Source organism: Terrapene carolina, unplaced genomic scaffold (assembly GCF_002925995.2).
Source record: "Terrapene carolina triunguis isolate 2854851 unplaced genomic scaffold, T_m_triunguis-2.0 Scaffold94, whole genome shotgun sequence".
NCBI classification, from domain to species: domain Eukaryota; kingdom Metazoa; phylum Chordata; order Testudines; family Emydidae; genus Terrapene; species Terrapene triunguis.
The window spans coordinates 3174182-3197718 of NW_020664445.1; the positions used below are offsets into that span (position 1 = coordinate 3174182).

The 23537-nt window shown below is 48.5% G+C and overlaps 1 protein-coding gene across 1 annotated transcript; it reads left to right on the plus strand.

Moving 5' to 3' along the window:
• Nucleotides 1–2378: 2378 nt before the first annotated feature.
• DNAJA1 (DnaJ heat shock protein family (Hsp40) member A1) lies at nucleotides 2379–23397 on the plus strand. Its single transcript, XM_024203049.2, has 9 exons — nucleotides 2379–2668; nucleotides 2992–3133; nucleotides 3418–3595; nucleotides 3837–3941; nucleotides 4151–4378; nucleotides 8700–8814; nucleotides 17846–17961; nucleotides 21365–21465; nucleotides 22082–23397. The coding sequence occupies exons 2-9, from the start codon at nucleotides 3002–3004 to the stop codon at nucleotides 22298–22300; spliced, it is 1194 nt and encodes a 397-aa protein (XP_024058817.1). The 5' UTR covers nucleotides 2379–2668; nucleotides 2992–3001; the 3' UTR covers nucleotides 22301–23397.
• Nucleotides 23398–23537: the final 140 nt, after the last annotated feature.

The following is a 23537-nucleotide window of genomic DNA, read 5'->3' on the forward strand; positions in this document are numbered from 1 at the left end:
TCCACATCCTCGGTCACTAGGTTGCCTCCATCATTCAGTAAGGGGCCCACACTTTCCTTGACTTTCTTCTTGTTGCTAACATACCTGAAGAAACCCTTCTTGTTACTCTTCACACTTGGAGTTGCAGCTAGCAAGAGATGTTATTTGGCCTTCCTGATTTCACTCCTGCATGCCTGAACAATATTTTTATACTCCTCCCTGGTCATTTGTCCAATCTTCCACTTCTTGTAAGCTTCTTTTTTGCATTTAAGATCAGCAAGAATTTCACTGTTTAGCCAAGCTGGTCGCCTGCCATATTTACTATTCTTTCTACACATCGGGATGGTTTGTTCCTGCAACCGCAATAAGGATTCTTTAAAATACAGCCAGCTCTCCTGGACCCCTTTGCCCTTCATGTTATTCTCCCAGGGGATCCTGCCCATCTGTTCCCTGAGGGAGTCAAAGTCTGCTTTTCTGAAGTCCAGGGTCTGTATTCTGCTGCTCTCCTTTCTTCCTTGTGTCAGGATCCTGAACTCAACCATCTCATGGTCACTGCCTCCCAGGTTCCCATCCACTTTTGCTTCCCCTACTAATTCTTCCCTGTTTGTGAGCAGCAGGTCAAGAAGAGCTCTGCCCCTAGTTGGTTCCTCCAGCACTTGCACCAGGAAATTGTCCCCTACACTTTCCAATAGCCCCTACTTCCTTTTCAGGAAAACTGCTTTCCAGGATATAGGTCCACATTCTATAGGGTTGACCTGTAGTCTTTGATCCTAGATGTATACCTTTGCATTTGGCTGCATTAAAACATGTTTTGTTTGAATGGGCCCAGCTTACCAAGTGATCCAGATGGCTCTGTGTGACAGGCCTGTCCTTAGAATTATTTACTACTTTGCCAATTTTTGTCAACTGCAAATTTTATCCGTATTGATTTTATATTTACTTCCAGATCAATACTGAAAGTATTGAATGGCATTGGGCCTAGCACTGATCCCTGAGAACCCCACTTCTTTTAGCAGTGAAGACGTAGCTAACATGAGTGCAATGGGTCTTTTGGAGGGTTAATGGTGCTCTCTCTCTCTCTCACACAGCACAGGACAGCAGCGTCAGGGCTCCTCCCAAGTTACACTGATCCAGTTATACTGATAAAACCCAATGGGGGACACACTTACAGAAACACCTTTTTGGGGTTAATTTATGAAATTTAAGCTAAACTGAAAAAAAGCCAGAATGAGACTGTCCAAACAGGGAGAGGGTTTATAACAGGATAACTGTTTATATCAGTTTAAATTCACACCTCAACTTACACTGCTATAGCTTGCCAATGTAAGCAATTTAGATCATTTGTTTTTAAAACAGATTTAGGGCTTGTCCACACTGGTACTTTACAGCGCTGCAACTTTCTCGCTCAGGGATGTGAAAAAACACACCCCTGAGTACTGCAAGTTTCAGTGCTGTAAAGTGCCAGTGTAGACAGTGCACCAGCGCTGGTAGCTATTCCCAAGGGCTCCCAGCGCTGGTAGCTATTCCCCTCATGGAGGTGGTTTTGTGCCGCGATTACACAGCCACGTTAAAGCACTTCCGCGGCAGCACTTTAACATTGCTAGTGAAGACCTGCCCTTAGTGATGCAGTTAAACTGGTGCAAACCTCCGCTTGGACACTTTAAACTTGGTTTAGTTTAAACCTGTTCCTATTCAGCTTAACCTAAATTATATAACTACACCAAAGAACTTAGTAGAACTGTCCCATCTGGTCAAGGCCTTAGAATGGGGCAGCTCTGTACAGGCCAGGCCTCAATCACAGCACATTACACATCCACCTTGTACTAAAACAGAACCAGCCCCTCCTCACATACCCCAACCCCCCCTCTTCTCCCCTCCATCACCAGCCCCAGACCCCCCCCTTCCCCCAGCCCCCTTCTCCACCAGCCCCAGCCCCCCCTCTTCTCCCTTCCTCCTCCTCCACCAGCCCCCGCCCCCCCTCTTCTTCCCCCCTCCGCCAGCCCCAGCCCCCTTCTCCCCCCTCCTCCTCCTCCTCCTCCACCAGCCCCAGCTCCCCCTCTTCTCCCCCCTCCGCCAGCCCCCTTCTCCACCAGCCCCAGCTCCCCCTCTTCTCCCCTGCTCCTCCACCAGCCCCCACCCCCCTCTTCTCCCCCCCTCCGCCAGCCCCAGCCCCCTTCTCCCCCCCTCCTCCACCAGCCCCAGCCCCCCCTCTTCTCCCCTCCTCCAGCCCCCTTCTCCTCCTCCACCAGCCCCCGCCCCCCTCTTCTCCCCCCTCCGCCCCATTTACAGACCTCCCCACCCTCCAGCTCCCCCTTCACAAACCTCCTCACCCCCGCCCCTCCCCACGAGGAAGAGCCAGTCACCCTCTCGGTGTCATCGTCAGACGCCGGTGCGTGCCTCGCAGGGCACGCTGGGAGCTGTAGTCTCGCAGGCCGGCCCCGGAGGGACGAGGAGAGGTCACGGGTTGTCATTGGCTCTCATCTCCTCGCTCCTCCCCGCATTCCTTTCCCAGCGTTGATTCGTCTTGGCAACAGAGGGGCGGGACTTCCGGGGCGAGGCTTCGCCGGCTACAAAACTCCCCGGATGCACTGCAGCAGAGACCGGCTCGGAAAGAACTTTCTAGAAAAGTCAGGAACGGCTCGAGCAGCCGAGACAGACACCCGGAGCCCGCCTAGCCCCCGCCCGCCTGGTGAGTGGCCACCGCTCCCCTCCCGCGCCTCCCGGCCCGTCCCCCGCCACCGCTCCCCGCCGCCCCGCTCCCCTCCCGGCCCCCGCCACCGCTCCCCGCCTGTCCCCCGCCGCCCCGTTCGCCTCCCGCGCCGCCCGGCCCGTTCCTCCAGTCCGCCGCCGCCCCGGGCCCGGCCCGTCCCTCCAGTCCCCCGGGCCCCGCCCGTCCCTCCCGGGCCCCGCCGCCGCTCCCCTTCCGTCCAGTCCCCCGCCGCCGCCCTTTCTCTTGCCCGCCCGCCCCCGCGCCGAGGTCCGTGTCTCGGGGCTCACGGTCGGTTCTCGCAGGCCGGCCGCCATGGTGAAGGAGACCACGTACTACGATGTGCTGGGGGTGAAGCCCGGCGCGTCGCAGGAGGAGCTGAAGAAGGCCTACCGCAAACTGGCGCTGAAATACCACCCCGACAAGAACCCCAACGAGGGCGAGAAGGCAAGTGGCCCTGCCGGCCCCGAGGCGGCGGGAGGGGGAGCCTGGCCCCTGCACGTGGGATTGGGTTCCCGACCGGGCTCCCTTTTACAGGCTGTAGAAATGTAGGTCATGTGCATGTAGCTGGAACTGCCTAACATCGAGGTGTGTGGAGTTTCCAGTGCACTTACAAGTCTCAAAAGAGGTTTAGTGTTAAGCAGCTTATTCCTAGTAGTTATTGGAGGGATACTGGTGAGTTGCAATGTAGTCACTATCACTTAACACTTATTCTGATCTGTTTCTTACAGTTCAAGCAGATTTCTCAAGCATATGAAGTACTTTCTGATCCCAAGAAAAGAGAGTTGTATGACAAAGGTGGTGAACAGGCTATTAAAGAGGGTGGTACTGGCAGTAGTTTTGGGTCACCCATGGATATTTTTGATATGTTCTTTGGAGGAGGTGGAAGAATGCAGAGAGAGAGGAGAGGTAATTTGACCATTTCTGTGATACTACCTAAAGTGACCATTTACTATTGAAGTATTTACTGTAGAATATGTAACTGTTCAGAGTATGGTGTAAGATTATGGACACTGACTGCTGTAAAATACTTTTTACAAACTAAACAGTGTTGTTGTTGTTAATGCTGTGCAACAGTGTCTAAAATGATCAGAAACCGTATCTGGTTTCAAGCGAATGACATTTTAAGTAAAAGTTATGCTCTTTACAGGTAAAAATGTTGTTCATCAGTTGTCAGTAACTTTGGAAGACTTGTATAATGGTGCAACAAGAAAACTGGCTCTGCAGAAGAATGTGATCTGTGACAAATGTGAAGGTATGTTAATGTTTACTGTTGGATTTTTATGATTTTTTTTCAAATAACTGAATATTGGAATTAAAATCTGTTCATTCGGGTTTAAAGAAACCATCTAAATCCAGGGTAACTTTGTTCTAGGTAAATTGTAAATGTACTTCTAGTTTTAAGTTCCTTTTAGAGATAAAACCAAAATCAATTCTAATTAGACTTTGCTGTCTTGTCATCAGGCCGAGGTGGTAAGAAAGGTGCAGTAGAATGCTGTCCCAATTGCAGAGGTACAGGCATGCAAATACGAATTCACCAGATAGGACCAGGAATGGTTCAGCAAATCCAGTCTGTGTGCATGGAATGCCAGGGACATGGGGAGCGTATCAGTCCTAAGGACAGGTGTAAAAGCTGCATTGGAAGGAAGATTGTTCGAGAGAAGAAGATTCTAGAAGTTCATATTGATAAAGGTAAAGCCTTCAAGGAGAACTTGTCTGAGTTTTGTAATATCTTAATAGATTTGTATTAACCTTGGATTTGCATTATACAAATTTCAGTAATGGAAAAAGACCTATTACCCAGTGGCAGTGTTACATGCATATTAAAATGCATAGCAATAGTATTGCTTACTGTTAAATGGTAAAACCTGTGCAGAGCTCTAAAGGGTAGATTTGGCTTCAAATACATACATCTTCATGGCTAATGTCAGTGCAAATTACTGCTCACTTGTTTAGTAAGCATTAACTTGACTACACCTAGTGTCATGTTAGTTGCATATTGATTACTGGATATGCAAACAGTGGATGGATTCACAGTGAAGAGAAACTGACGAGCAGACTAATGCCAGAATGCTGACAAATTACTGACTTTTTTTTAAAAATAAAACAAGCAAGTGGAACACTTGGTGATGAATTAAGTTGCTTTAGTATTACTCCTTTAGGAATTCTGTGCCCAAAAATTCTGTGCACAATATTTTTAAAATTCTGCAAACTTTATTTGTCAATAAATAAATACAGAGTCTCCAGCATGGCAGTGGGGAGCACAGGCCCCTGGCTGCATGGAGGTGGGAGATCATCCTGCAGTCCCCATTCCTCCTCCCCCCCCCCCCCCCCCCGGGACTCAGCAGTGAGGCTGCACTTGACCCTGACACAATGCAAGGGCTAGGCCTGCCCCACGAACATCCTGGGACCCTGCCTCTGCGCCAGTTGTAGGCAGGCAGGCTCAGCCCAGCAGGATCAAAGTGTGGAGGGGCTTAGTGTGGGGCAGTCTTGGTGCTGGCGATTCAGTGGGGGATCTGGATTCACACAGGCTCGGGGGTGCAGGGGCAATGGGACTCTGCAGGGGGGGTCCAAGTGAAAGTGTATGGGGGGGGGGGGCTGCTGCTGCTGCCAAGGGGATACTGTATGCCAGGCTCCTCCTCCTCTCCCTCCCCCCATGCCCTTCTCTTCTCCATCTTTTCCCCTCATTCCCTTTTCCTCCCACCCCTACCCCACTTCAGGTATTCACCATTGTACAGAAAACAGGATGGCTCCCAGCACACAGAAGGCGGACACAACTGGCACTAGGACCCAGGAGGTGATGTCCAGCTGCAGAGTCAGCTAGCCTTTGTGGAACCCTCTTTTACCTGGGCAGCTCTGTGTGCTTGCAGAAATGGAGGGGGGCAGTGGCACATAACCCTGTATGCCTCACCAAACTGCACCATGGGCATCCCCAGCCCTATGCCCCCCATGTAGATTTACCTCTCCACTAGCTGCTCCAGACACCAGAAACCCCACTGGCATGTGACAACTCTTGCAGCTTCCCTTTGCTTCCCCGTCACTTTCTTCAGGGAAGCAAATAAATTTGCAGGGGCAGTGCAGAATTCTCCCCAGGAGTATGTTTCCACTAGTCTTGAGGATTGTACAGTTCCTGGTCATTCTGCTGTATCTCAGTAAGCGAAACCAGATCTGCTAAAGTTTGTGGTGTAAAAACAATGTTAAGCCTGTAATGCAGGGGTGGCCATCCTGAGCCTGAGAAGGAGCCAGAATTTACCAATGTACATTGCCAAAGAGCCACAGTAATATATCCGCAGCCCCTCGCACTCCCAGTGCCTCCCAACCACCAGCAGCCCTGCCGATCAGTGCCTCCTGCTCCCTCCCCGCACCTCCCAATCAGCTGTTTCATGGCATGCAGGAGGCTCTGGGGGGAAGCGAGGGCATGGCAGGCTCAGGGAAGGGGGTGGGAAGGGGTGGAGTGGGTGTAGGGCCTGTGGCAGAGCCAGGGGTTGAGCAGTGAGCACCCCCCGGCACATTGGAAAGTTGGTGCCTGTAGCTCCAGCCCCAGAGTCGGTGCCTATACAAGGAGCCGCAAAATCTCTTCGGAAGGGCCGCATGTGGCTCCAGAGCCACCCCTGCTGTAATGCTCCGAACTCAATCTGTTAAGCAGTCCTAACAGTCTTACTCCAGGTGCTACTGACCTACATTGGCTTGAACAATATCTGGCAAAGTTAACCAGCAGAGTTCACTACAAACAACTCTCCTCGGAGGTAGGGGATGGGGAAAGGCCATATTGTACAGCAGATGCAAGAAGCTTCTATTGCTGAATAGGCCTTGTCAAAAGCTGGTCAGTACTGGCTGTGGAAGAACTTGGGCAGTCAAATGTTAACCGCTTCACAAGCATGCAGCATACCACCAACTGGCTGTGCCTGACCCTCCCAGTAACTGCATTCTACATCGACACTTGAAGTCTCTGTAATATGCCCAGAATTTTAAGAGGGAGAACATTGAAGCAACAGTTTTGGGGGGGCAGGAAGTGTAGAAATTGGCACTAAGATACATGCAACACTTCCAGGATCTAGTATCTTCATCTTGAACAATTCAGACCTAAATTTGTTCTTATTAACATGGTTGAAGCATGCAGGCCTCCAGGGTCCAGAGGGCTTTTCCTTAGTGCCTAAGGGAGTTGCATGCCTTTTGACAATACCACCCTGAATCTCTACACTGTTGCCATATCTTTACAATTTGGCTGTTTGCTGTCAACTCAGCTGGTGTTCAGTAAACCTTTCTGGACAAGTAGCCACATCACAAATTACTGTGCTTAACGCTCCTGGCAGTCTCTGAAGCCAGGGTCTGAGTTCTGACTTGAGCATCCAGTCAGGATTGAATACTGGTAATACAGTATGGCAAAGACTACACTACTGCCTGTATGGTCACTTCATGTATGAATAGAGAACTTCAGCATATAGTATGAAGTCCTAAAACACAAGCTTAAATTACTGTAGGATTCCACTTTCTTGCACTTGATTACAGTTCATTTCTGTGCTTGACTGTTTCTAGACTGACTGTCCATACACTGAGACATGGTGGGTGAGGTAATATCTTAATGAACCAACTTCTGGGAGGGTGGGAGACAGACTTTCAAGTTTACACAGAGCTTTTTTTCAGGCGTATACATCTCTATGCATTGTTTTGTAGACTACGTCAAAGTCTGAGCACAGGGGTGGGCAAACTTTTTGGGCCGAGGGCCATATCTGGGTGGGGAAATTGTATGCAGGGCTGGGGTGCGTGCGGCGTGTGGGAGGGGGTGTGGTGTGCAGGAAGGGGTGCGGGCTGTACAAGGGGGCTCAGAGCAGGGGTGCAGGAGGGGTGTGGACTGCGGGAGGAGGCTCAGGGCAGGGGGTTGGGGTGTGAGTGTAGGATGGCTCCGGCGCAGCACCGCCACGCACTGGGGCCAGGGCAGGCTCCCTGCGCCCCGGCCCCGTGCCACTCCCAGAAGCTCTGCGGCCCCTGGGGGGGGGGGGGGGGGGGGGGGCGGTGCCTGGAGGCCATACACAGAGCCCTCTGGGGCCCCCCCCCCTCCTGGGGGCGGCAGGGACTTGGTGCCAGCGGCCCCATGGGCTGGATCCAAAGCCCCAAGGGGCCGGATCCGGCCCACAGGCCGTAGTTTGCCCACCCCGATAGCATCTGGACAAGCAGATATCAAAAGCATGGTTTCCTGGCGGGGGGTGCTTGTGCCCTGCCCTCACCCCGTGTATTCCCCACCTCTTCCCACCCTGTTCTGCCTGCTCCTCCCCTCCCTCCAGTGCTCCTTATTGTCAAAAGCTGGTGCATGGTGGGTGGGTGGGTGGGAGGGAGGGAGGGAGGGGATCTGGCTGCTGGTGGGTGCTGAGCACCTGCTAATCTTCTCCTTCCCCCCCGTGGGTTCTCTATGATCAGTAGACTATTCCACCAGAGTTGAAATGAAGGGACTTAGATGTGCTAAATCAGAAAAGCAGGGTGTTACCCCAAAAGGAAAGATCTGCCTGGTTGTGTAGCAGTGGCTTTTTGATGTGTGAGAGAACTGGAGATCTTATGAAGAGGGCTTCCTATTCACACACTTACAGCGTCAAAATCATGCTTAATCCTAGTAGCTCTGCAGCAGCTATGTACAAAACAGCCAGTAGGTGGAAATACAGGGAGGCTTTAAGCAAACCACTTGGGACTGTGATGGTTGTAAGTAGTCATCTCCGCTGTTCTGCTTTCATTGAGGAGTGACCTTTATAGGTGGGAATCCTGACTAGACTTGGGCTGCTTGACAACTAAGCTGAGAGTGTGCCCAGCAGTTCAATATGCTGCCATAGCCCAGATTGCCTTTATGCAAGGCTCTGGAAATGTAGCTGGTTAGTCATGTGTAGTGCTTTGGGGGGGAGAAGTAGTTGTAATTGGTAGGTTCTGATATTGCATCTGTTTTGTAGCACAGGTTAGAGCCTGCTAAAGTACTGCTATTTTTGTATTGTAGATATTTAAATTCTAATTACATGTGCCTTTGCAATAGGAATGAAGGATGGTCAGAAGATAACGTTCCATGGGGAAGGGGACCAAGAACCAGGACTAGAGCCAGGAGACATCATTATTGTCTTGGATCAAAAAGACCATTCAACATTTACAAGGTAAAGATCTAGCTGAAAGTCCTAAGCTCACATGCTTGAGATGCTTCTGTGTTGTCCAGAAACTTCACACATTAGGACTGGGTTATTACTTCCAATAGGTTTTTAAACTCAACCAGCTCTATCCAACTAGAGTTCAATTGTTGTAAGCTGGCTTGTAGAGTCAGATGAATACTTGGCTTATTCCTTTAGAGCAGTGGTCCCCGAACTGTGGAGAAACACTGGGGGACAGGGTATGCAGTGGGGTCCCAGCTGCTGCTGAGCCAACTGTGCAGTAAAGGGGGGGCACAGACAGATTCTATTACGGTGGGGTGGGGAGCTCAACAGGAAGAGTTTGGGCACCACTGAGTTTCAGAATATTTGCAGATACTTGTTCAATTAGTCTTATAGCTGTCATTGCACTTGTTGCTTTGCAGATGTAAGATCTCTCCAAATGGCTTATAGACCAACCAAAGAGTGGGTAGTTGGGAGTAGGCTATTACAGAAATCCAGGTCAGAATCATGAGTTTCCATGAGTGTTCAGCACGTGCCTTCATGCTGACTTGCTCTGAATATCTGCAGCGATTATTGCAAGATGTTATCAAATATCAATCTACTCCATTAGCTGTCTTTTCAAGCTACTTCTTTGCTAAGCCATAGCTGTTAGACAGACAACCAAGCCTGGTTTCAAGAAAAATGAAACTAAACCTCAGGTCTGAGTCTTTGTCCATGTGGATCCTGCTTATGGTGCCCGATGCTCATCAAACTTGCAAGATTAGAATCTTTTGACCAGCATTGTCTGAGGTGGTGCCTATGTACTGCATGTCTCTCTTCTCTCCTCTTTCTTCCCTCCCCCCCCCCCCCCCGGCTGGAGGGCATATTAAGCAGAGCAGCCACAACTATCTTTCAGTTGCTCTTACCAGTGGCAGGGAGCTGGAACTCAGTGGTGTCTGCCTGGTACCCTGTAGTACCTTTTAAAATCCATTTTGTAAATACTAGCACTGTTAGTTAAGGGATCTTCTTTACCCTGTTGACAGTCCCTTTGTTTTCTTTTGAACTGCTTGGCACCAAGGCACCCTCCTACCTAATGGCAAAGCCTAAGCCCTCTAGTCTCAGTCCACACCTATTGTGGGATGGACTTATCCCACTATCTGAATCACATTTGGTCTCTTCTGTTTGGGCAAGAGCCATGTTCTGAACCATTACTCTTATGGGCCGTTCTTTCCCCAACAGAACTTATTGCTTCAGAGATACTTGGCTAATGTGCTATGTGGTGGAGCAGCTTGAGGGGAACACCTAATTTGGAAAGACCTGCCTCTGGCTGCAAAAGGGACTTCTCTCCCAGAGATCCCACTTCCTCAGCGCCCAGTAAGTAGGGACTCTACCCTAAAGGCTCAAGTTATTGAGGGAGGGGCTGCAACCCCTTCAGTCAGCCATCCTTTGTCTTCGAAACAGCACCAGCTGGACACTTGGCATCAAAGTCTGCTACTGCATCAAGGCAGGACAGAGCTGAGCAGTGCTCTAAGGGCAACTCAATGCTGATATTATTCTAAACTGAGCACAGAGCCTGATAATCCGCTTCCTAGCCTAGGGTTCTTTACCTTACTCTGCAAGCAGCCTGTGGAACTAAGTCCACTCCGGTACTGGCAGAATTCTCAGTGGGTCAGACTCCCTCATGTTGAGTCTGGTACTGGTTCCAGAGTCCTTATGCTACTGGCAGACTTCTTACTGACTATTGACACTTCACCCCTAGCACCAACCCCAGTATGCCACCAAAATTAATCCTTTGGTACCAGTATTTCCCCCTATCCTACCACTGAGGTCAGCACTAACCCCTAGAACAGATTTGCTGTTCATCTTCCCCTGCACACTTTCTGCTGAATCAGACCTTTCACCAGACATCCCCCTCCAGCCAGGGATTCATGATGTAAAGCAATTTACAGCTCCCCCTCAATCACGCCAACCAACTTCAGGGGTTAACTCAGGCTCCTAAATCCCCCAGAACATGTTGACATCCCTTAGCAGACATCACTTTGGGGATCTGATCCCTTCAGCTTCCCACCCTTGCCTTATTGGACATTCTGGGGGCCCCATCAGGACAGTGAATTTGGCTTGATCTGAACAAAACCTTTTTCATGGAGTTGCTGGTGATGCAACCTGTTTGGTTGTTTGCCTGGCTCTAGCCATGCATGTCTCAGATTAAGACAGCCCATTCCATGACTCCAGCCATCAACACAATAAGGGCATTCTGCTTACAATCCACAGGGATTCTAGAAAAGTCCAAACAACTATCAAAGAGCTCTCCATTGACTGATAATCTGTTAGCTCCTGCAAGGATGAGTTACGTACCCTAAAGGGGCACAGGACCTGCTGTCAGGAGAAAACATGTAATGTATCCAGGCTAGTTCAGACAGACCTTTCTCCTATTGGCACCGGAAGGTGCTGATTATTCCATGTCTCACTTTTCCCTCAGAGAGCCACCTCCCTTCCCAACAGCTGGTTTCTCAATTGGGTTCAGGGCCATGTATCAGTCCCACTAGAGCATCCTTATGTCTACCCCATTTTTGGTTCCTGCATTTCCTATTTTTCTCAGGCATGGGCTGGGATTGCTACAGACCAGTGGAAAACATACATCTCTTTTTTTTTTAATCTACAATTCCAGTCCTGGCCCCTCACCTCCCCACTTCCCTGCTCCTCTTAAGGGACCCACCTTACATGACAACCTGAGGGATTGTTGATGTGGAATCCTTGCATCATAAGTACTCAGGAGTTCAGAGGGAAAGGTTTCTATTCTTGATACTTCCATATCCCCAAAGAACAAGGGATGCATCTTGTGCTGGACCTGAGATGACTAGACAAACATACACAGCACTCACATGATGACTTTTGACAGACCTCACCTCCACTCTCTCCAAGGCTGGTTGAGGTCTGTTTACGACCCCATCAAACAGCATATGGGAACACACTTCATGGTCCTAATAGGAGTAGGATTACTAGCTTCCCTAAACTGGATGATGACCTTGATAGTGTGCAAGGGGTACCATTCTGTAATCTGTACCTTACCTCACACTGCAACACTGATTACAGATGCATCCACGGCAAGTTGGAGCAGCCCATCTAAACCACCTGCAAGTTCAATACATGTAATTTTGGAAAGAATCCTCAGTCCACTTCAGTGTGCTATAACTCCAGACAAGTGGACTACCCTCCAGAGCCTTTGTACTGCTACTGGAAGGAACTACTGTACAGATCTGACAGACAGCACCTCTACAATGTATATCCACACTGACCTAGACCATCCCTGATAGACCTGTTTGTTGCAATGCCCACAGTTTTGCTCCAGGGCAGGTGACAGCTAAGGATCCCTCAACGATGCCTTCCTCGTTCCTTGGTCTCAAGGTCTTCTCTATCTTTTCTGTGTTTGGTTTGGTTTTTTTGTTCCTTTTTTTCCCCCCTCCACTGCCATAGCTCAGAAGGAAGATCTATCAGACTTGCTAGCAGAGTAATTATCCTAGCATCTTGTTGGGCCAGACAGCAACTCGTGGGCCTACTGTATCCATCCACACAGCCACCAACTTCTCTCCCCAGTCTGCCAGACTTATTCTAGGAAACTGGGGGACATTCTCCATCTAGGCCCATCTTTACATCTGACTGCTTGGAAATTGGCTCCCTAAGCCCTACAGACAGGGACTGCTCTACAGAGGTCCAGTAAATACTTACATAGAGCAGGAAGCCCTCTGCAGATCAAAGGAGAAAAGTTTCTGTCTGGGCTTCACAGCACTCATGCTTTAGAAGCCCCTATTCCTTTTCAAGCTTATATGGTTACTGGTTCTGACCCATCCACTCATTTGTGTGCCACTTCCTGGGACCTATATGTAGTTCTTATGGAACCCCCTTTGAACTTTTATTGAACTGCTCTCTCCACCATCTTGCATTCAAAACCACCTTTTTGGTGGCTGCCCTGTCTAACAGAGGAGTTAATTGTATTCAAGCACTGTTGGCAGACCCTCTTACGTTGTTTTCAATAGGGATATGGTGATGCTGAGATCCCTGAAGTTCCTCACCAGCATGCTGTCAGATTTTCACTTAAATCAAACTGTCAGACTCCTTGCTGTCCTCAGATGAGAGAGGCTGAACATGTAGCTGTTTCCAGAGCCCTTCTTTCTTCGAGTGATTGCTCATGTCCATTCAAGTTTGGTACATGCACCCGTACCAGAAGTTTTTCCCTCAGCAGTATACATAGGGGACTAGCTCTTGCGCCCCTGGAGTGGCGCGCATATGCCACAGCATATAGGGCGCCACCAGCCCCATCCACCCTCAGTTCTTTCTTGCCGCCAGTGGCAGCGCATGTAACTGTTGCTGCTTCAGCTAGCGCTGTTGCTTCTCGTTCATTCGAACCCATTTACCGTGTGTGTGTGTGTGTGTGTGTGTAGTTTCCCTCTAGTTTTAGTTTCCTTATTCGTTAGACTTGAAGCCCTGTGATCACTGTAAAAGGCCCCCATGCCCATTAGCAATCCATATAACAGTTTACAGTGATTGGGTGAAGGTCATATTAAGTGCAGAATCTGCAAGTCCTTCAAGCCCAGGATGAAGGAGCATGACATTCACTTGAAAGCACTCCTTATAGAGTCTGCCCTTACCGCGAGCCTGCAGACTCCTTTGATGTTCTCTGCCCTGTAGTCCCAGCTAGGGTAGCTTTGCCCCTACATGAGGGGGTTGTGAAAATTACAAATGCTCTCTGGCAAGCCCCCTCCTCCTTGCCTGTGATCTCCAAGAGGGTGGCGTGCAAGAACTTTGTGCCATCCAAGGGTGTCAAGTACCTTTTTATACCCATCCTGTTCCCAATTCCCTAGTGGTAGAGGCGGTCAACCACAGGGAGAGACAGGGTCAACCAGGGATTACCCCTAAGAATAAAGACTCAAGGAGACTAGACTTGTTTGGGCATCAAGTTTATTTGGCCTCCAGTCTACAGTTGCGGTTGGCCAACCATCAGGCCCTCCTAAGCAGCTATGATTTTAATATGTGGCAGGCCATGACCAAGTTCAACAGTGCCCTTCCTGAGGCTTCTAGGAAGGAGTTCCAGACTATCCTGGATGAGGGCTAGACTGTGGCCAGAGCAACTCTCCAGGCGGCTTTAGACGTGGCAAACACTGCCGCCTGTACCGTGGCATCAGTCATCTCATTCAGGGCTTCGTGGCTGCTCCTTTGCGGTCTTTCCTCGGAGGCTCGGCAGTCAATGCAAGACCTCCTTTTCAACAGGCACGCTCCGTTTGCAGAACAGACGGACAATAAACTCAGTGGCCTGAAAGATTCCCGCAGGACCCTGAAAACACTGGACCTGTACATCCCTGGCCCTTCCTGCGAGCGGTTTACGCCGCAGCCACCTTGGAGCCAGGGGAGCCACCCTTGGCAGGAGCCTCCCCATTAAAAAATCCAGGGACTACAAGATGCATCTGATGAAGTGGGCTGTAGCCCACGAAAGCTTATGCTCAAATAAATTTTGTTAGTCTCTAAGGTGCCACAAGTACTCCTGTTCTTTTTAGGGACTACAAGAGGCGCCCTGGCCACCAACCCCCATCTACATCCCAGGCGGGCTCAACCTGCAGTAAGCAGACAGGCAAGCGCCCGTTTTGAGGGTATGCACAAGGGTGACCTACCAGGCTGTTCCCTAGATCCTTCCTCCCATCTGTTTGCCAACCGCCTTTCTTCCTTCCTCCCTGTGTGGGCGTCTATAACATCGGACCGATGGGTCCTCAATACAGTGGCGCAGGGTTACACCCTTCAGTTACTTTCTACCCCCCCTTCACACCCTGTCCCTCTTCGGGGACCCTTCTCATGAGTCTTCTCACGCAGGAGGTAGTGGGTCTACTGCAGCTGGGTGCCGTAGAGGTAGTTCCCATAACCTCAGGGCGTTCTGCAGGGCATGCATGGTCTTCCTTCCTCACCTGTCTGGCAGAGTAGTCAAACTTGACGGACAAGACAGCCTCGATGGCCTATATCAACAGACAGGGAGGAGCTTGATCCTCGGACCTATGCCAAGAGGCACTTAATCTTTGGGACTTCCGCATTGACCACAGAATCAGTCTAGAAGCGTGTCACCTCCCGGGGGGTCAAGAACACGTTAGCGGAGCACCTAAGCAGGGACTTCTCTCACCACGAGTTTGCACTCCACCCAGAGGTAGCCTGCTTGGTCTTCCAGAAGTGAGGATATCCCCAAGTGGATCTGTTCACCATCAGGCAGAATGGGAAGTGCCACGACTTCTGCCCAAATGGGATTTGGGCAAGGGCTTCCTGTCCTGGGCAGAAAGCCTGATGTATGCGTTCCCCCGATCCCACTTGTGAGCAGCGTCCTGGCAAAAGTCAAGAGAGACGGGGCCCAAGTTATTGCCCCAGCATGGATGCGCCAACATTGGTTCGGCACACTGAGCTTGGTAGCAGTTCCTCCCCCCCCACCCCGTGGCCCCTGCCAAACTGAGCGGACCCGCTGTCACAAGACCATGGTTGCCTCTTGCGCCCCTACCTCACGTCTCTCCACCTTGTGGCGTGGATGCTGCATTGCTGAACCCTGAAGAATGGATCTGTTCAGAGGGAGTCCAGCAGATACTGCTGGGGAGTAGAAAACCCTGGACTAGACAGACCTTCTTGGCAAAGTGGACAAGGTTTTTCCACTGGGTGGCCGAACGGGGCATCTCCCCTTCGCGTTCTCGGTGCAGTCGATCTCCACCTTTCATCCGCCTGTCCAGGGGAAGATTGTGTTCTCCCATGACATGACAGCCAAGTTCCTCAGAGGTCTCAAGATTTTTTTTTCCCTAAAGTTCAGTTCCCAGTCCCTCAGTGGGATCTCAGTTTGGTTCTGTCCAGGCTCATGAGCCTGCCCTTTGAGCCTTTGGCCTCATGCTCCCTGTCTCACCTATCATGGAAGGTAGCTTTCCTGGTGGCGGTGATGTCAGCAAGGTGTTTCCAACCTGCGTGCCCTGACCTCGGAACTGCCGTACATGGTCTTCTATAAGGACATAGTCCAGCTCTGGCCCCACCTGGCCTGCCTTCCCCAAGGTGATGTCCACTTTCCTGACGACGTCTTCCTTTCGGTCTTCTGCTCCAAGCCCCATGAGACTAGTGAAGAGAGGCACCTCCATGCTGAACATAAGAAGGGCCCTGGCTTTCTACCTAGATGGGACAAAGCCTTTCCATAGATCGACTTAGCTTTTCATCTCTACAGCGGATAGGATGAAGGGCCTCCCGGTGTGCACGCAGAGGATTTCTAACTAGATTACCTCTTGCATAAAGGCTTGTTACAAGCTGGCAGGGGCCCCACCGCCACCGATTGTCAGAGCCCACTCAACTAGAGCACAGGCATCCTTGACGACTTCTGGCACATGTTCCAATCCAGGATATCTGTAAAGCTGTGATGTGGTCCTTGGTACACACTTTCACAACTCACTCTGCCAGCACGCAGCAGGCCAGGGACAATGCTGGGTTCAGCAGACCTGTTTCAATCTACATGTCCGTGAACTCCTTACCCACCTCCATGGGTACTGCTTGGAGTCACCCAAGTTGAATGGACATGAGCAATCACTGGAACTAAAGACAGTTACCTTTTTTCTGTAACTGGTGTTCTTTGAGATGTTTCTTATGTCCATTGCATAACCCACCCTCCTTCCCCACTGTCAGTTTCTGGCAAGAAGGAACTGAGGGTGGAGGGGGATAGCGGTGCCCTATATGCTGTGGCATATGGGGGCCGGTCCCATAGGCATACTGCTGAGGGAAAAACTTCCGGCACCAGCGCATGTGGCGAGCGCGCACACAAGTTGAATGGACATGAGCAACACATCTCGAACACCAGTTACAGAAAAACGTAACTGTCTATTTTTATTTTTTTTTTTTTTAATTCTTTAGACAGAACTAAGCCATTCAGGAAACTGCCCTGTTTGTAGCACTAAGGAAGGCTGAAGGTCTGGCCATCTCTTACCATACACTATCCAAGTGGATCACTCAGTGCATCCCAATTTACCAACTAGCAGCTAAACTTCTTTCTTCAGGTATTAGGGCCAAGTCAACTAAACCCAGGCAGCTTCCTCATATGCCTAAGAAATACTGTTGTAGGAAGGAATCTGTTGAGTAGTCCCCTGAGCTCAGCCCATTCCTTTACCAGTTACACCCTGGATTTGGTGACTAGATCAGTCCAAACTTGGAAGAGTTCTGCAGTCTGTCTAGTTATAGCTAGGACTGCTCAGATGCTCTTTCTATTTATTTGGGGACTGATGGAGCAGAATCCACCCTGACAGACTCAGAACTTACTGATCTTACAATAACGGATTCAGGAATTCTCCATATGGATCTTATGTCCCACCCTCCATCTCTGCTCTGAGATTCTGGATTAGCAAGAGAACTGAGGTGGCTGGGCTGCTATTCTCGCTGCCCCCTTGGGTGAGGGAGCACAAGCACAAAGGGTGTGTAGGTGTGGCTCCAGCAGACACTGCTAGCCAAAAGATTCTGATCTCGCATGCCTGAGGTGCATGCACACCAAGTGGGATCTACAGACAACCTCTAAAGAAGCAGTTTCTGGAAGGTAACTGTTTTGTCTCCCCTTAGCACTAGCCTTTAGTGCAAGTGGAACAAAAAGAACAGCAGTGTCTGTCCTTTAATTTAAAGAGAACCAGCACCACACTGCTCTAAGCTTGTTGAAATCATCCACAGCTCTTTAACAGTTTAGCCAGTTGTGGCACTAGGAGCACACTTGGCTTTCCCCAAATTTGGCATATTGCAGACAATAGGAGTGTATGCAATCTAGTCACTCATTATGTGGGAGTAGGGCTAATTGGGTCTGTTGTACTAGCCAAAGCCAGGTTAAACTCTCTTGGGTGGTATACAGCTTCTGTGTAATCTTCCTGTAATTAACTAATCTGTGTGGGGAGGAAAGGGTGGACTAACTTCTGGAATAAAATCAGATTTCTGCAAACACATACTACGCAGTTCTAGTGTTAGCGAAGATTTTCCCAAAATTTTCAGAGCTCTTGCATGTGATGTATTTATTCAAATATAAACTGTTCTGTAGGCGAGGTGAAGACCTGTTCATGTGCATGGACATACAGCTGGTTGAGGCACTGTGTGGCTTTCAGAAACCTATTGCAATGCTGGATAACAGAACTATAATTATTACCTCTCATCCTGGTAAGTGTGTTTAAAAGTATTGCTGTTAAACTTGTGCAGCTAGCAAATTATCCTCGAGTTCTCCAGTTGTATAGTAAAGGGACCAAAAGAGCATTTCAAGTAAGAGTATTAGGGTTTAAAGTATCTAAAAAAATATTAATGTGGGCCAGAAAGTGTAAATCTCTTGTTCAAAGTCTTGTACTGTAAAAACACTCTACTTAATCTTTTTAAGTTTTAACTAGTATGTTCTGGTGGATGAAGCATTGGATTAATAACTCAAACTAATGAAAGATGCAACTTGTACAACTTTCATAACTAACTTCACTCCACTCCACAACAGATAAGACCCTATTACATGCATGGCTGTTTCTAACTTAACTTGACTAGATATGTGAGGGGAATTTATGAAGGCCCCAACTCCTGTAAAAACTGGAATTCTTGAGCTCAGAATTCATGGAATAGTGTCTGTTCGGTCAGAACATACTGCATAAGAGCGCTTCTTTCAGGATGCATGAACAAACAATTGCATATGTATGCAGTGGTGATGTAGCTGTGTTGGCCCCAGGATATTAGAGACATGGTGTGTGAGGTAATGTTATATTGGATCAACTTGTTGGTGAGAAAGACAAGCTTTTGAGCTACACAGAGCTCTTCAGGTCTGGGAAATCTACTCAGGACATATTCTATTTAGCTGTGACGCTATCTGTTCAATTTTGTAACTACTTGCCCTAAAACTAAGGGAAGGTGACGTGGCCTGTTAACACCCTTGTAGTCATAGGTAAGTCTGTCACGGATTCTATAACTTTCTGGGACTTCTGCAGCGGCTGGTGTGACTGACCCCAGGGCTGCTGGGATAGTGGCAGTCCCGGGCCACACGCCACTGCCCCAGAGCACAGCAGTGCCCCCGGCTTCCAGCTGCCATGGATCGAGGGGGTACCCCACAGCTCCCAGCAGGGGAAATCCATGGAGTCGCAGCAGCAAAAATCACGGCCAGGTCACAGCTTCTGTGAATTTTTTGTGTTTTGCCCATGACCTGTCCGTGACTTTTACTAAGAATGACTGACAAAATCTTAGCCTTACCCGTAACTTAAAGCTACGTTTTAGTCATGGGTATTTTTAGTAAAAGTCATGGACAGGTCACGGGCCGTAAACAAAAAATTCGCAGCCCATGGCCTGTCCATGACTTATACTATATACCCCTAACTAATACGGGGGGTGGCCCAGGGCCCCTGCTGGTGCTGGGGAGGGAGAGGGGGGAAGAAAAGTTTGGTGGGGCTCGCAGGCTCCCTACTGAGCTCTGCATGTCCCGCAGCTCTGGCCGGCAAAGGGGCTCCAATCACTGTTCCCACTGTAAGTGCTGGTTCTGCAGGTGCAGCCCCCATTGGCTGCAGTTCCCAGCCAATGAGAGCTGCAGGGGTGGGGCCTGCAGGCATTGGCAGTGTGTGGAGCCCCCTGTCCCCTCCTCCGCCTATGCCAGTGGGAGCCTCCTATCCCCTAGGTAATTGCCCCCCCCACATCCCACAACCCCTTTCCCCTAGCCCTGAGCCACCTCCCACACACCTAAACTGCTGCTGCTGGCTCATGGGCTGCCTGGCTCAGGCAGACCCTGAGCCAGCACTGGCTGCTGCAGAATTCAGAGGTCACTGAACCCATGACACCCCTCACCCACACACACTCCCAGCCTTAGTCCTAGGACAAAAAAGGGGATTAATGGGTTACAGATCGTTGTAATGAGCCACAAATCCCATGTCTAATCAATCCGTGACATGGGATGGGGGAGTCTTAATAAAGTTATGAAAGCATTATGCAGATGTCCTTTTGTGGATGACAATTGATGGTGAGTGATTGCTTTGTGAGAAGTGTTCACCCACAGATGATAGTGTTTTTGTCTTTATCATTTTCTTGTGAGAGCTCATTTGAGTGTAATGGGGGGGAGGGATAGCTCAGTGGTTTGAGCATTGGCCTGCTAAACCCAGGGTTGTGAGCTCAATCCTTGAGGGGGCCATTTAGGGATTTGGAGCAAAAACAGTACTTGGTCCTGCTAGTGAAGGCAGGGGGCTGGACTCGATGACCTTTCAAGGTCCCTTCCAGTTCTAGGAGATAGGATATCTCCATTAATTTATTTATTATTTTATTTATAACAATTCTCTCTTGATATTTGGGTGGCCTATTCCATGGTGTGTGGCCTACTTCTCTGGTGGAGTGTCCTTGTTTGGTGAAAGCGGTTTTGAGCGTGTTAAGGTGTGTATCCTAGACTTTCTCCTCAATGCATATTCTGTGGTATCTGAGTGCATGGCTGTAGATAAAAGCCACAGAATATGCTCCAAGGGCCACCCAAATACCCTGAGAGGACCTGATTCAGTACAGAAATAAAATCCCCTCTGACCACACACCCCTAGTTGTCACTTACCACCCCACACTGGAACCCACATGGGGTATCATCAAACTGCTACAACCCATGCTTGTTCAGGACCCCATCCTGAAAAAGCTTTTCCTGAACCCCTACTTCTGGCCTTCAAGCAAGCAACCCCCCCCAAGCTCAACAGAGGCAAGCACCCCACAGACCAGGACACCAGAACAGACGTATAACAGCTCCCACAACACCCCTTTCAAGATATAGGGGTCCTACACATGTGGTGTACCTCATTCAGTGCACTAACTGCTCCGATTACATTTATGTAGATGAAACCAAACAATCGCTACACTCAAATGAACTCTCACCGTAAAATGATAACGTCAAAAAGAGTCACCTGTGAGTGAACGCTTTTTACAAAGCAATCACTTTCTGACCATTAGTTGTCGTCCACAAAGGACACCTGCACAACACTTTCAAAAGATGAGCCTGGGAGCTTAAATTCATAACTTTGCTAGATACTGAAAATCATAGATTGTTTTAATAAGCCACAAATACAGTATCTAACCAATCTGTAACCCACCAACTCTTTTTACCCTATGACTACAGGGGTGTTAACGGGGCCACTTCACCTTGAATGGTCCCTTAGAATATGTGCTATCTGTTTATATTTCTCTGTGACACTAAGAGTACCTTTCCCTGATCTGAAGAAGAGAACTGTGTGATTTGAAAGCTTGTTTCTTACCAACAGAAGGGCAGGGGGTTGGACTAGATGACCTCCTGAGGTCCCTTCCAACCCTGATATTCTATGCACAGAAGTTGGTCCAATAAAAGATATTACCTCACCCATCTTGTCTCTCCATTCACATTATATAGCCTTTTAAGACCACTTCTGGATAGAGGAGAGTTGGCACTACCATTTACAGGCAACCAGGTTTTTAGCAGCCTTAATGAAGTGGGATCTGGATCAGTATAGTTTCATAAATCTTAGCCCAGAAAACACCGTGTGACGGGGAGATCACACATAGCAACTATAACAGCTTCTCTTCTGTGCCTGGGTTTTTGCTTTAGGTCAGATCGTCAAGCATGGAGATATTAAATGTGTGCTGAACGAGGGGATGCCAATTTATCGCAGACCATATGAAAAAGGGCGCCTGATCATTGAGTTCAAGGTAAAAGTTCAGTCAGCTTTGTATAGTTAAACATGGCTTAACATTGAACATGGTGGAAACTTGTCCGGTTAAAGTTGACTTCTGTTTCTAATGGGGGCAAGAAGACAGTGAGGCACTCAATCTTTACCTGTTTCTGCATTCAGTTCTGCAAAAGACTGTGTAAGCTAATCCAATAAACAGGGTTATACTGCTTAGAATAAAGCTGAAATACTGACCTTTTAAAAATAACTTTGTGCCTAAAATAGCATGGAGAGGATCTTGGATGTGGACACTTTTTTTTTTTTTTCCTTTGGAAACTACTTTATTGGAACGGTCATCTTGTAGGCAAAACATAGTGCATAGATGGAGATCTGGAAAACCTGATAATGGAAGGCAGCCAGACTGTATGAGAGGTTGGACAATGAAGTAAAAATGCATTCTACTTGCTAGCTTGGTTTTTTGTTTTATCTGTTTCTGCTTGGGAGCCTAGAGCTATCAAGAGCCCTAGGACTCTGCCAGGAACTGATGCTTGTAGGAGCAAGGTAGCACACACCTCTCAAAACAGTAATAATACACTGTGGTGGAGAAAAGACTGTACAAGCAAAGTTCACAAATGGCCATTCTTACTGATTTTCAGGTAAACTTCCCAGAGTGTGGCTTCCTCTCCTCTGATAAGCTGTCTCTGTTGGAAAAACTGCTACCTGCAAGGAAGGAAGTGGAAGAAACTGAAGAAATGGATCAGGTAGAGCTGGTGGACTTTGACCCATCTCAAGAAAGAAGACAGCATTACAATGGAGAAGCCTATGAAGACGATGAGCATCATCCTAGAGGTGGTGTTCAGTGTCAGACATCTTAAAATGGCCAGTGAATACCTATTGTGATGCTTGTTTTGTATGCATTAGTGGATGAGTGAAGAACTACAAGCAGCTCACGCTCACTCCTTGCTATTGTTTTGTTTTAATATTCAACCATAGTTGTGTTTTTTAAAACAAGTTAATGAATAAAATCAATATTAGAAAACCACACACTGACTTTGCAAATTACGTAAAGTTCAGGTTGCAAGCTCAGCTGAAGTTGACCATGAAGTTGACCCCTGGCTGCTTGTCTTTATTTCAGGCCTTGTAATTCTTGTATTTTAATTGTGTGCAAATGCACTGGCTTAGATTAAGATTGAGTGGTGATCTTTTAGATTCCATGCCCTGTTAATGAAGTATACCCATGTATTTATTTATAATTCATGTTAAGATCAATTAAAGTTTGTTCTAATCAGACTGTAGACTATAACCTGTGACTGTCTTGGATTTGTACTGCTATTCATCAAATCAGGACTTACGCTAATGCAGCTGCCCAGTACTGTACTGATTGACAGCATCCTTGTCAGAGTGAGGTAATCTTCACATGCCCACTTGAATGCCTGGCAGATGCACCAGCTCCCTCAGCCTTCTGGATTTGAGGTTTTACTGATCCTTTTGCTTGCCAGCTTCATTCTTTTGTGACCCACTAGTGGATGAAAAGTGAAGCTTCCTGCTGTTATAAGCACAGGCAACTTGTCAGCCACTAGTGAACAGTGGGACTGCATTAACCTGCCTAATTAAGGAGAGCTAGAATTTTAATCCTATAGTCCTTATTTGTGAGTGAGGCAAGCAGAACAACTGAACTTGCTATTCTAAATCCCTAAAGTAGCCTCTACCTACTGATGTGAAGTTTGACTTCCAACTTGATGCATTAAGTTAGAGGAAGTAGCACAGACTCAGTACTGGGGAGTGAAGGTGGAAGATGCATGACCCTGTATAGGGAATTCAATATTAACCAGAAGAGTGGATGACCAATTGAGTCCAGTATTTTTATCAAAATTCTCCTCTTTCTATGTGCATAATCTTAATCTAATTCTTGAAAGACTTTGTATTGTTCCAGCTATTGTAGGCAAAACTTTTCCAATATAATTACAAAACTATTCAATGGCTCCTGAGACTATTTTGTGGTATAATGGTCTACTTTCAGGCTGGAGGGGGGAAACGCACAAAGTTTCTGAAAAGGGCTGTGTTCAACTCAGGTCACATGTATTGAAATATGAAGTGGCACATTTTAGTCAA